The sequence below is a fragment of the Buteo buteo genome, chromosome 9 (assembly GCF_964188355.1).
Source record: "Buteo buteo chromosome 9, bButBut1.hap1.1, whole genome shotgun sequence".
Lineage (NCBI taxonomy): Eukaryota > Metazoa > Chordata > Aves > Accipitriformes > Accipitridae > Buteo > Buteo buteo.
This window is the reverse complement of record NC_134179.1, coordinates 23,523,701-23,536,813: the sequence shown is the minus strand read 5'-3', so window position 1 is coordinate 23,536,813 and position 13,113 is coordinate 23,523,701. Positions and strand designations below refer to the sequence as shown.

The following is a 13,113-nucleotide window of genomic DNA, read 5'->3' as shown; positions in this document are numbered from 1 at the left end:
CCATGTTTTAAAAATGAATGCCTATAGTTAAGGGTCAAGACTGATCAAGATCTGTTAACACAGGAATAACCTTGTAGGAGATGAGCCCTGCAAATTGTGTTATCATTCATTGAGGCTGCAAGCACTCTGGAAACCGGGCCACCCTGATCTGCATATTTAATTATAGATGCCTGCTCTAGCAACTAATTTTACACCTGGGACTACTTATGTGCACTTTTAAATGCATTAGTGATTTGCTGAATTTGGCCCCATATTTGAGAAAGTCAGTTATTGTTCATCATTGTCTGTAAGGCTGGCCAGAAAACAAGAATTTTGTTTATCTGGAGGAAAAAAAAAAAAAAAGGTTTTGGAATTTCTTTTCAGCTTGGAGCAAACTAAGTTGTACAGATGCTCTTAGTGGAAAGTGAGAGAGGAAGAGGGAGGCAGCCTAAATAACCGACTTATTCTATAAGCTAAAATAACAAATGGCTGAGTAAATAGGGCAGCACTCACCTGGGATGTAGAATGGCATGGTTAAATCCCTTCTCCAGTTAATCACTACAGTAGAGAATGAGATCATATTTTTTAATTTTCTTTTCTGCTGAAGTTATTCTAGTAAGTAAATACAGTTAGCTATTCATCGAATCAGAGAAAGGGAATCCAACGTGTCTAGGGGGTCTGCTCCTCTTCCTTCTCTTGTTTCAATCAGAAATGATGCTGTGATCCTTAGGGAGCTGGCCATTAAAATATTTCCATACATTTCTGGGAAATGAACAATTTGTGATTAATAAGATTTTCCTAATATTTTTGTTGATAGATTATTAACCACTCCTAATAGTTTCTTTTTTTCTCTATTTATTTAAAAGGGGAGAGAGAAAGGTGGCACCTCTTTAACCAAATTGTAATAAAAATGTGTAAAAAGTGTAACTTTGCTGCTGCTTTTCATTATCTATTTGTTCATCTGAAGAATGTAAGTTGTCCTACAAGATGCATCTGAAAGATGCTTAAGGGTTTGTTCTAGTTTTTTTTCTTTTCTTCACTGAAGAAAGCTGAACCAAACTACTTTTTGAAGTGCTGTTATTGTTTAGGTAACCGCCACTAAAAACTGATGACAGGATGTGAGTTTCTAATTTTGGTGATGTCCCATTGTTTTGAGGGGAAGTTGGTTTTGAAGTAGCGATTGTAAGCACAGCAGGTGCTGGGATCATGTAGCAGCAGGCAGAACTATCATATGTTGGGACAAAAATACTCTTTTTTTTTTTCTTGGTAGATACAGGGATAATATTCCCATAACCATTTGACTGGCTTACCTGTATATTATGTGGAGCTTCAGAATTCTTGAGATATATATACTGCTACTTAATGTATAAGCTGCCATGATATGAGCGTGTTTTGGTTCTGCAGTATTTGGATAAGTATGCAGGTATATGACAGAGCAGAGGGAAGAAGCAACATCAAGCTGAAATGGATTTCTGAATCTTTGTCAGTCAGTCTGATGTATTTGGGAATAAATTCTTATCTGATGGGAAAACTGACTCTCTTCTCCTTCAAAAATACCTTTTGCTTCCATAGTACAGTAATTCATGATGACGGTAACACTAACTGAAATAGGGATTACTGAGAACAGTACAGAAGATCTCTTGTGAAGTGTTTCAGTCTTGCCATCAGAACAAAACTTTGGTGCTTCCGTGTAAATTGGCATCGTTCCATTGACTTCTAAGCACAGTGAAGTGGGTGGTTTTGGGTTGTGCACTTCTTGGACAGACATGCAGGTACTCAGCAGCAGCTGGACTCCCCGAGAGCCTAACTTCAATGGTATTTTGCAGATTCATATCAACGAGGGTGGTCTTGATATGCATGGGCTCTGGTTGCTTCTTCCTGCCCTTCCTCTTTTGTAATTGGTTTAGTGGTTTGAACAAAGTGCAGAGAGATAAATTTCTGGTAACAATACTGTGCTGACAATATTTTAATAATGTAATAAACTGTTCTTGCATACCCTGTTCTGGTCCTCTGGTAGCTAGGGTTCATGTGCTTGCAAAACAAATGGATGCAAATTTAGGATATATATACATTTTTTCCTGTTTAAAATACCGTCTCTTTCCCAAAATTAAAAGGCAATACTGCATGGCACCCTACGTTTTAAGAGTTGCATTGCTAAAGCTTTACGTTTCTTGTGAAAACATTAGTGTGTATCTTATTCAGCTTGAAGGTAGATATGATAGAACGGGATGCAATCTTTGAAAGCAAAAGCAAAGGAAAAACTCCTTTCATTTTAATACTGTTTTCTATATGCTGATATTTTGTGGAATATGATCTTTCTGAAAAACAAAATAATCTTTTTCAGAAGTATTCATGTTTGCCCCAGGGTTGTCATCTCTGACAGAGATGATTTAACATCATCCATCCAAATAGAGTGAGCACTGTTATATGGGAATGAAATCATTTCAGCCTACCCTGAAGTTTGGTGGCCAAATTATACTGGGGGCACCCGGGCACCCTTGAGAGCCCTCCAGCTCATCACTGCCATAAACAGGCTGGAGCACCCGACCTCTCAGGAATGACTTCATGTTAATAAAGTCTTTACAACTGAGCAGATTGTAAAATAATTCTAGTTTCTTGTAGATGTCAAAAAAATTTGAAAGTCCATCTTGAGGTGCTGAGTAATGTGGGGTATGCCTCCAGGCTCACCCTAGATGTACAGAATCTATGGGCAGCTCTAGTTTGAAATAGTACAAAAGAGGCAGAAACAGGGATGAAAAGTTCTGAGTAGTTCAGATACCAAGCTGGTTTAGCTGAACAGACTTTCAGCTGGTTTATATTCCTTTTGTACTGGAATGATAGATGGCAACAGAGTTTTCGTCAAGGCACAGAATTTTCTTCTTGTCCCCTGTTGATACACTTGGGCAATGAAGTTTTCAATGCTTGGGGGTGCAGAGCACTGAAGTAACATCTCAACCTAATGTTAAGGCTCCTCTTTTAAAAAAAAAATGTACCTTGTAATTTTTAGTTCTGTCTCCATACCTGCGTTGAAATAGTCACATTTGAGATGTATTTTCTTTCTTTTTCATTTTAACATTGACAGGTTGAGCCATTGATCCAGAAAGGCCATGAGAATCTGGTGCACCATATCCTGCTCTACCAGTGCAGCAGCAATTTGAATGACAGTGTGCTAGACTACGGGCATGAGTGTTACCACCCCAACATGCCAGACTCTTTTCTCACATGTGAGACAGTCATTTTCGCATGGGCCATTGGAGGAGAGGTAGGATGAATGGCTGTCCTGCATAGTTCATCAATGGGGCTTTAGGAGGGTGTGTATTATAATGAAGCTTCTTCCTAGTATATTAGTGATTAATTAATCTGTCTGGTTTTAAGGGTACACAATCACAGTCCGTAAATGCCTCACCAGTAAATCCTCAACTTCTTGTTGGTCTTTGAAGTATGAAATGCAATGATCATCCAGGGTCATAAGCTAAAAGTAATGAAAAGTATAGAGAGAGTTGATGCCTTAGGGGAAGAAAGATGGCTTGGGAGCATGGACGTCTGTCACTGTATCAGCTTGTCCCATCTGATATGGAAATACACTGTCTCCAGCAATGACCAGTATCTGCTACCTGTGGAGAATGACAGAAAGAAAAGCAGTCTCTGTAGGTGACTGCATAAAAGACGTGGAAGCAAGATTTTCCAAATGAAGTTAGATGTACATTTAATGCATTTTTTGCCTCACTAGGACCTGGTTACAGTGTCGCCCCATTCAGGCATATTGTGCTGAAGTTTCCCAACCCTGTCCAAAGAGATGTCATTTCAGTGTAGGAGTGATCCTGTGTCAGTGCAGTGCCAGCACAAGGACCACTTTGCTCATGGCAATGGGGCATATCTACAGAAAACACAGTCTCTGATGCCCTGTTAACCCCAGGCTCTGTTTTCAGCTTGTTTCATATGTTAATTTAGGCTTCAGTTAATGCTTTCAGCTGACATAAGGCAGCATTACTGCCAAAAGAATCCCCTCCCCTCTTTACCCCCTTGATTCAGTGTGTGCCCACACAAACCATGGTGTGGGCACAGAGAGGGACTGGGGTGGTGATAGTTTCTGGAGCCTTCATTTGCCATCCTGCAGTCCAAAACCGTCTTTGAGTGCTGCAGTGTGACGAAGCCAGAGCTGCCACACGGACCCATCAAAAGAAGTTTAATCCACTATGAGCATTTTTTCCCTGATGTATGCTTTGTGCATTTTTGCCATCAGCTATGCTCTGACCTAGTATTTGTACTTTCAACTGTCTTAATCTAAGTGAAATAAAAAACTCATATAAATAAGTTATCATTTGACAACTACTATGGAGGCTTTTGCAAGGTTGATCCTGTTGTTAAAGATCTATAGAGAGGAATCTGACAGATCTGGGTTACATCCAGGTTTACTGGAGTGCTTGCTTCACTTACTTCAGTTTACCCTTACATAGAATGGAGGTGATAATATTTATTACTGTATTCTACGACTAATTCATTAATGTTCATCAAGCATCAGAAAGTTGGGATCTCAAATTGAGCATTTCAAAAAGTTAGAATCTCAAATTGCGTATTAAAGTATTAGCTATATACTATAAAACGATGCAGAATAATTCCTATAAAACTGAATTTGGTAAATAAGTTCACTTAGGAGATAGTGGTATTTCGGTTTGAATCAGGAGTGAGCTTTTGAAGTAAATCTCCTGGTTATCCCCACTTACCAAGCTCCGTTTATCATCATGAGTGGTTTGAGAACTTGCACAGCCCCCTTTGGGATGAAATTAAACTGAACATGCAGGGGTGAACCCAGCATCTCCCAACAATAAATGGGGTTCAGTACATGGGGTCTGACCAGAGCTTGTCCAAAGGAGCGTCACCTGGGGACAGCAGGTCCAGCACAATCTGTGGCACTGTACGGAACTATTTCTTTTGCACTACATGGCTTGCTAATGTAAATGTAGCCATGAAGATCATCTTTATGTACTTATATACTTAGAATGCAGTGATTTGTGCAGGAAAACCAATCTAATTATGTACAACCTCAGTATTTCCTGGAAATTACTGCTTTTAGAAACTGGGAACATTTAAAATGTAGATTCACTTTTTCATAAGGGTTTATTGTCAGACTAACTACTTGATGATGCAATGTTTATACGTTTAAAATGGAATTTTCCTTTTCTGCTCATGCAATAAATACAGGATAAATAATTGTAAGATCGCAGGATAATGCAGGTTGGAAGGGATCTCAGGAAGTCCCTAGTCCAGCCTCCTACTCAAAGCAGGGTCAGAGGTGAGGTCCGACCAGTTTGCTCAGGGCTTTCTCCTCTAGCAAGCACAGGATCTACTCGTTTATATTTGACATAGTTATTTAGCGTATTGAGTATATAATAAATATATTATGCTACAATGCCATGTTCAGAAAGTTTTAGAAGAAGTTACCTTTGTAAATTTTATCATTAATATGATCGTATCATTGCAAAAAAAAGTCGATGTATTTATAAAAAGAAATTAACTCCTAACCATAGCAAAAATACCTTAACTCTGTATGCGTGTGTTGATTTCCAGGGCTTCACCTACCCTCCTCACGTTGGCTTATCCATTGGCACAGCAGCTGACCCTCAGTTCGTTCTTATGGAGGTGCATTATGACAATCCATCATACACAGAAGGTTTGTACCCTCGCACTCTTTAAAACATGCAAGATTGGAAAATGTATTGTACTCCACTGTTTCTTGTTGCATTGCATGGCAAACAGAGTAAATGCAAAGCTGAGGCTTGTTTTTCCCTGGTCAATAGTTCCTGGTTCCCAGTGTTTTTCTCACTGCACTCAAAAGCTTAACCTGAAGTCAGTGGGAGATTCAGATATACAAAGAATTGTGGATGGGGTGAATATATCTCCTTTTATCACTACATTCTTCATGTTATATCTCTCTCCTTTCCTTTTGCTGGGAAATCCAATGACTGAGAGCGAGCAGCACAGCACCCAGACTGTGAGACAGCAACACAGGGAATGAGCCTTTTATTAATTTTTTTTAGTATTTTTTTTTAAGACATCTACCTGAACTGTGGACAGTTTCTGAAGATGAAGTATAGACTCAGGTTGCTAGACCATTCACTGGCTTAAAGAAATTCATCTTAAAAGATAAGCTTTTAATTTATAATGGTGTATTTTTTAATCTTCTTTCTAAAATTCATTTCTATTTAGAAGAAGCGAAATAAAGAAACCAGGGAGCCCCAGAAACTCTAGGAAACTTTGAAGCTGACTTTTGGAAAGATACTTTTTTGTTCTGAAACAAAAGTTCATTGAGCTACTGTACCTGAGAATATTCTGGTGATTGCTTTATAGGAACTGAGTAAAATCCAGTGCAGCACAGTGTACTTGTACTGGCCTTTCTTTACACACCCATGTGTTAAAATAAAATCCTCTGTGTGGGTTATGGTGTTCTGTCTTACTGTTATTTGCCCTCTGTGTTGTACTAGATGAACTATCTCAAAATTGTTTTATTTAATGACAGACTCCCTCCCTTCAGTGTGCGCATCTGTATGGGATAGAGCAAACTTCATTTGCATCCTTGATGTTGCATGCTTTTCCATCAAATGTTACCTGAAAGCCTGAGAAGTCACATGCGGAAAAACTGTTTCTGAATTGGTTGTGTCCCTAAATTCACTATTATATTTTAATCGACTGCGCTGTACGATACCATTGTTTTTGGTTCAAGTGGCACATACAAAAACTGGGAATCAATAATGTTTCATTTTCTTTTTAAGCAATGGGGACAATTATGCCTTGCTGGGAGAGTCCCGGGTGAACACAGGGTCTCGCCCAAGACCTGTGAAAATTTGGAAAGCGTAGGCAGAGCAGGGTGCCTGTAATGCAGGTCATGTTTCTCTCCTCCCTGACAAACTATATGGTATAACATCGTGCCAGGAGTGTGAGGGAGTAGACCTGGGCGCTCCATCTCCATCTGCTTCAGGTGGGGGCATGTGAGTCCTCCTGACACAGCACCAAACCTGCAACCAGGTCACCTTCGTTTTCATGTTTTGGCACCTGCATTTTCCCAGCTTGGGTCTTGTGGTTAAAGGCTGCATTGTTAGCCTCACATTGTGACCTGGGGTAATGTTTTCCTAAGTGACTCAGATTTGGTAGTCAGCCTTGGCTCTTGGCTCCCAGTCAGACTCAAAAATGTTTGAACTGCTCCTAACATGGCTGGTTTTGAATGTTTCTGTTTCTAATATCCTTAATGTTCACTTTTCATTTGAAAGGTGGCATCAAAAACTCTTGGATATCATAAAAATTTCTGGCAGTTAGATGTTAGCAACAAGCCTGAAGGGGAAGTACCACAAGGGAAAAATTCAGGTTGATGAGACTGTACAAATAGCTTCAGAAAGGGAATGAGTATGGATTCCCATTTAAAGTTGGGATGTTGTGGGACAGTATATATCACCTGAAATGTCATGATTTGTATACTGCAGAATGCCTCATAGTTGATTACCACTCTTAATTGTCTATGCATAGTTCGTACCCTTTGCTCCTTAATAATTACATACTACTCTGTCTTAGGTATTTTAGTGACTGGGTAACTTGGTCCCTGCTCTGTCTCTCCATCATTTGCTTATCTTAAAATAGCCTGCTGATTTCATATTGATGTCAAACTTGGTTTCAGGCACTGTTATTTCTGTTATGTTTTTTAGAAGACTAATATAGGTCACTAGGAAGCCTCTTACCTTCTCTACTTGGTATGTTTTTTGCATTTTTAATTTTCAAAATTGAAATTTGAAAAGGGACAACAAAGAAGGTAACAGATGAACTAACAGAATGTAGGCCTTGTGCAACACAAATTAATCTTTGGTTTTTGTGCATCTTGCCTAATAAAATGGCTAATAGAAGAGAAATAATTATAAGCATTTAGATGATGAAGGCAACATAAGTTATGAACAGATACAGAAATACACATATATGGCTAAACATGTAAGTGAAAAAACAGTTTCATATCATTTTGACTCTTAAAAACTCAACCTTTTCCCAGCAGGCTTTGGTTCTTTAAACTGCTTTTTGAAATCAAGAGAAGTCCTTGAGTGAGTGAAGCATTAAAATCCTCTGGAGTTCTCTTGCCTACTTTACTCAGGGTGCTGATATTACCTTCAAGTTTGGGGTTTAGGAGGCCAATTTTCATGTTTAGTTGATGCTCTCTTAATTGGGGAGATTGTAAAAAGGATGTATTTGGTCATCTTAGGTGTGCTGTAATGTGACAGGCAATGCAAAACAAAGGAAAATTATAATTAATGCTAGGGCTTAAGGTGAAGGAATAGATAAATTCACAAGTAGAAGACAACACATGGCTTGAAAATTTTAAAGAAAAAACCCAATAACTTTAAGCTGTGCTTCCAATATTTCATTTGAAAATCATACATGGAACCTTTTGAGGTCTTATTATTTCCTTGTATTGTTTGCTCTGCCTGTGATCTAACTTCTTTTCTCTGAGGTCTGTGTTGGATAACTTAGTGGAAGGGACACAAGGGCTACAGACAGCACATATTTTTCATTCACATCTGAATGCCACAGATATCAAAATACCATGTTTAACAACCCTCCTGTGGGCTGCCCCTATTTATTACTTCCTGCATATGGTTTGACTCATTTCCAGATTATTGCGGTTGATTACTTGATTTTCATGTAGAAAACTTAGGACAAGTCTTGAAAAATGTGAAACAATTGGATTTTTTTTTCTTTTTTTTTTCTTTAAAATACTGATTTACACCCACGGCTGACTGTGTTCTTTTGTTGCAGGCTTGATAGATAACTCTGGTCTGAGGTTAATTTATACTCCAGTTTTAAGGAAATATGATGCTGGGGTTATAGAAGCTGGTCTTTGGGTCAGCCTCTTCCACAATATCCCACCAGGCATGCCTGAATTTGTGTCAGAGGGTCACTGCACACTGGAATGTCTGGAAGAGGTATGTCTCTTGCCTGAACCCATTGGTTTTTATTCTTAGAAATAGTTTTGGACAGCCACTTTAACTTCTTGGGCAGATTGATAGTTACCAGTTAAAGATATGTGAGCAAAGGCATCTGCTACATGTTGCCCTCCAGAATGTTGAGTCTTTTTGATCTTGGTATTTGGGCTGCTCAGTATTCAGACTGCTTTACTGATATGAGTAATACTTGCAATGCTTTAATTGTGTGTTCAACATATAAGCGTACATTGCTTTCCATGGCAAAGCTATTAATAGCCTGGAATAGCTAGCCCAGAAAAAATGTTAAGAGAGGTTAATTAAGACCTGTGCATGTGCAAAAGGCTCCTAACAGTGAAGTGGAAGCCTGAAAAGTATTCTTAGAGCAACCACAGAAACTAAAGACCTGAACAGGTTTTGTTGTATGGCCCAAAGTACAAAATTATGCGTTCATTAAAGACTTGGTTACATCAAGATAATTTAAATATCTCTACAGATAATGGAAGCATTGTCTGAAATCCGTGATTAATGTGCCATGGGAGATTCTCATATAAATTGTCATTTATAGGCAAAGCTTGAGTCAATGCTTGTTATGATGTGGTTTAGAGTGAAAAGCCAATTAGATATGGAATTTAGATTCCTTCTTGGTGATGTTAAATGTTGCATATTGTTATAGCATTTTTCAGCCTAAAAACACTTGAATAATCTATTATTGTGAGGCTGTACTGTACCTGAAAGGTATTGCGATAACAGATTATTTCTAGTGTGGGCTCTGAACAAGGATCAAAGTTTGGCATACCAGAAGTTTGGATCCGTAGATCTCAGCTAGAATGGGATTGATGTCAGATTTATGTCAATTTGGGAAAGTTAATTTTAAAATGTTTTTGACCTGGAAAAAAGTTTCAGATGTAAACTTACAGTATTTCACTACCAGTTTACTTGAAGATGGGAAGTAGAGCATATTATAATTACAGCCTCTTAATTTAAAGTCCTTGTTTTGGCACAATATTGCTAACATGGTTCATAACTGCATAGAAATTCTTTCTCACGTAAGCATCCACATTCATCAGTATCGACCATTAACACTAAAATAATGTGCAGGTTCTAGTATAATTCCCTTGAAAGTCTTAAGCTATTGAGAATTATTGGCAGTTTGGTTGCTTTTCATAAAAGGTGTGTGCATTAGGAGTAAAAAGACATTTTTATTAAAAAAAAAAAAAAAAAACAACACAGAAAAAGACCTAGCCTTTTTTGCATATAAAACCTTAATTTCACATACGGATTTGTTGTGGCACCAGACTGAATTTTGCTGTAAACTGAGGGAATGTAAAATGCATTTATTAATATATTTTCACTCTGTTTGTACATTGCATCACATGATGTTACATTGCATCTGGGCACAGATGGTGTTGGTTTCCCCTGGCCAGGCTCTAGGTGCTGAGAGACCTGCTGGGATTCATGTGTTTGCGGTACTTCTTCATGCTCATCTTGCTGGCAGAGCTATCAGGATGCGCCACTTCCACAACGGCGAGGAGCAGAAGCTGCTTGCTTATGATGATGAGTTTGACTTCAACTTCCAGGAGTTTCAGTATCTGAAAGAAGAACGAACCATCTTGCCAGTATGACACTCTTAATTCTTTCCCTGAAAGTGCTTAAGAGATCGTGTGCCTAACATTTACTCACATTTAGGATTAATTTTGCTACAGAATTTCTTATCATAGAATCATAGAATTCTTGAATGTTTTGTTAATTTTTCCACTTATCGCAGAGTGACTAATGTATTAAAGTTGCAGTCTCAGGAGTGTCCACCCAATTCAATACAGAACTGGCTTGGCCCATCAATTCAAGCTATTCTTTGGGTGTGTTTGGTGTCCACAGTTACTTGATTTGAACTTTACTATCATAAATGTTTGAACAAAGCAGATTATAAAATCACATGTGTGCCTGGCTGTGCATCCAGCCAGCTGAAGAATGGGAATGCCACCACATGGCTTTATGGAGCTTTATGGAGCAGTTGGAACCAAGTAGCACATCCTGAGTATTTGCACACAAGAAGTATCCAGCCTTGCAAATATGTCTACAAATCAGCCAAGTCTTCTGTTTCACATTTTTATTTGTTGTTGGGAGTAAAACTCCATGCTCATATTCCACATGAGGTTTCACTAGTAAACAAAACTCTTTGGAAGAAGAAATCATGCTATTCTGTCTTCTGTTCTTGTGAGAATAATGTGATATAACTTTTAGAAAAATCCCAGCTACAATTATATTGTAAAGCAGTAGCTATCCATAGGTACTGCATGAAAAGAGTCGGTATTTTTCTGGATGAGTCGCTCATTTAAAATTATCCACTCATCTTTTGCTAGTTCCAGCCGGCATCTGTTTTTGAAGCTTTGGCCTCAGGACAGGAAGTTTAGTGCTGCAAAGGTTGGGTGCTCCAGATCTGGCCAGCAGAGCAGCTGGGGATGTGCTTGTCCTGGTGCATGTGAGCAAGCCCGTTGTTACTTGATGGAACTGGTCAGATGCAAAATATCAAACAACTGGATTTTGTTTATGATTGGAGCCAGTAAGGGAAAGGGAGATGAAAAGATCATCGCAATGACTGAACTTCAAGTATGGTTAGGACCCCCATGGTTTAAACTTCCAGGCTTCTCTTCAAGTCCCTTTCTCTCTTACGTCTCTTCTCCCACACCGGGAGACTTTGATATTTGTTCTTTAAAGGCAAGAATCTAAAATGCTAACTTTCTAATTTAATTTCTACAGCAAAACCTGGATGTTCAGGTGCTCTTTGAAGTCCAACAGCCTGTACTCCACAGGGACTTCAAAGACAAACTGGTGTTACCTCCTCCAGGAAAGAAGTGTTGAAGGGTTTAGGAAGAGGGCTGGCAGAAGATGACAGGCTTGCAAAGAAAGCCTGTAAAATTTTTAGGAAAATCCATGCAGATTATAGAGAAAGGCCTCTTAAAATTCAAGAACAAAAGGGAGCAGACAGCAGAAAGACTGAAAGAGGTATTTGATAGTATCAGTAACTTAAAAAAGACTGCTTGAGAAGAAGCTGGAATTCTATCTCTGAAGTGAGCCCTTTTCATGCCTTTTATTGTTTTCATCTTATGCAAAACTACCTGTACAGCTTTACATATATCATCTGGTGTAGTTCAGACCACAGTCTAATCAATTAACTAATATTAAAAATTTTCATATAAGTTCTTGTTATTCTCTCCTTCTGCAAGCTCTTCCAAAGGTGTATCCTTCTTTCTGCTTGTGGAGTCCAGGTTATTTTTTTTCTTCACATACTGGCACTCTCTTCTGAATTTGGAAACAAAAGATCTAATCTCACAGAAGGAACACTTTTAGTGAATGTTACCCAGTCCATAAGCCACGAGAACCAGGGATCTCACTGGTGGGAACCAGCATATTCCCACTGGGAGCAGCGAAGCTGTGCCAGTTCACGCTGCTTCAGAAACCTCTGTCTCCATTTGGCCAGCGCAAGGCTGACGCACCTTCTTCCAGCAGCCCAGAGTACAGTTAGTGCTAGCATTGATCTGGCAATGAGACAGCCTGCAGGAAAGGAGAAATTCTCAACCTTTGAAGGGTGATCTGATTTTTTCAGGGAATATTAATACAATGAGTGATAAGGGAAGATGATGATACAAAAAAGTGAACCAAAGCAAATAAATCTCTGGCATCCCTGTGATAAGAAGTTGCCCCAAGTATCAGATTTTTAACGTCTGGCTATGTTTTTCAATATTTTAATTTCCACTTGATTATCATGGTGATTTCGAGATTTGTATTTGATTAGGTGCAGGGAATAAAGGTAGTACGAAACTGTTAGATCAGTATAAGACAGCAAAAAGTTAATTGTATGTATTTGAGAAGGTAAGTATTCAGCCTTTCCCATACATATCTGTCAATGTAGTTAAGTCTTTGCCTGCCACTGCCACTCCTCTACTCCCAGGCTTGGCAGATAAATAGTTGTTATTGTGATGTGGAAAACCTTCTTTTCCTCATTTGGCAAGTATTTCTGTTGAAGTTGGCAGGATAAATTAGCCTGGGGAAAGCTATCCAAAGTAGCACTGGATGAATTTTGGAGCAAGAATCATGTGTATACATCATCTACATATAAAATTTTCCTGAAAACAGGATTATAACTGGGCACCTCCACTGCTATTTGAAAAAGAAAGAC

At 38.7% G+C, this 13,113-nt stretch overlaps 1 protein-coding gene across 3 annotated transcripts in view; it reads left to right on the top strand.

Annotated features, from left to right (window-relative positions):
* Positions 1-13,113, top strand: part of MOXD1 (monooxygenase DBH like 1) — a 53,060-nt gene that overhangs the window by 30,654 nt on the left and 9,293 nt on the right. For all 3 annotated transcript variants that reach the window (XM_075035724.1, XM_075035723.1, XM_075035725.1), the window contains exons 5-8: positions 3,062-3,241; positions 5,548-5,650; positions 8,770-8,936; positions 10,361-10,552. In XM_075035724.1, the coding sequence (XP_074891825.1) occupies positions 3,062-3,241; positions 5,548-5,650; positions 8,770-8,936; positions 10,361-10,552 (642 nt within the window). The remainder of the gene's footprint in view (positions 1-3,061; positions 3,242-5,547; positions 5,651-8,769; positions 8,937-10,360; positions 10,553-13,113) is intronic.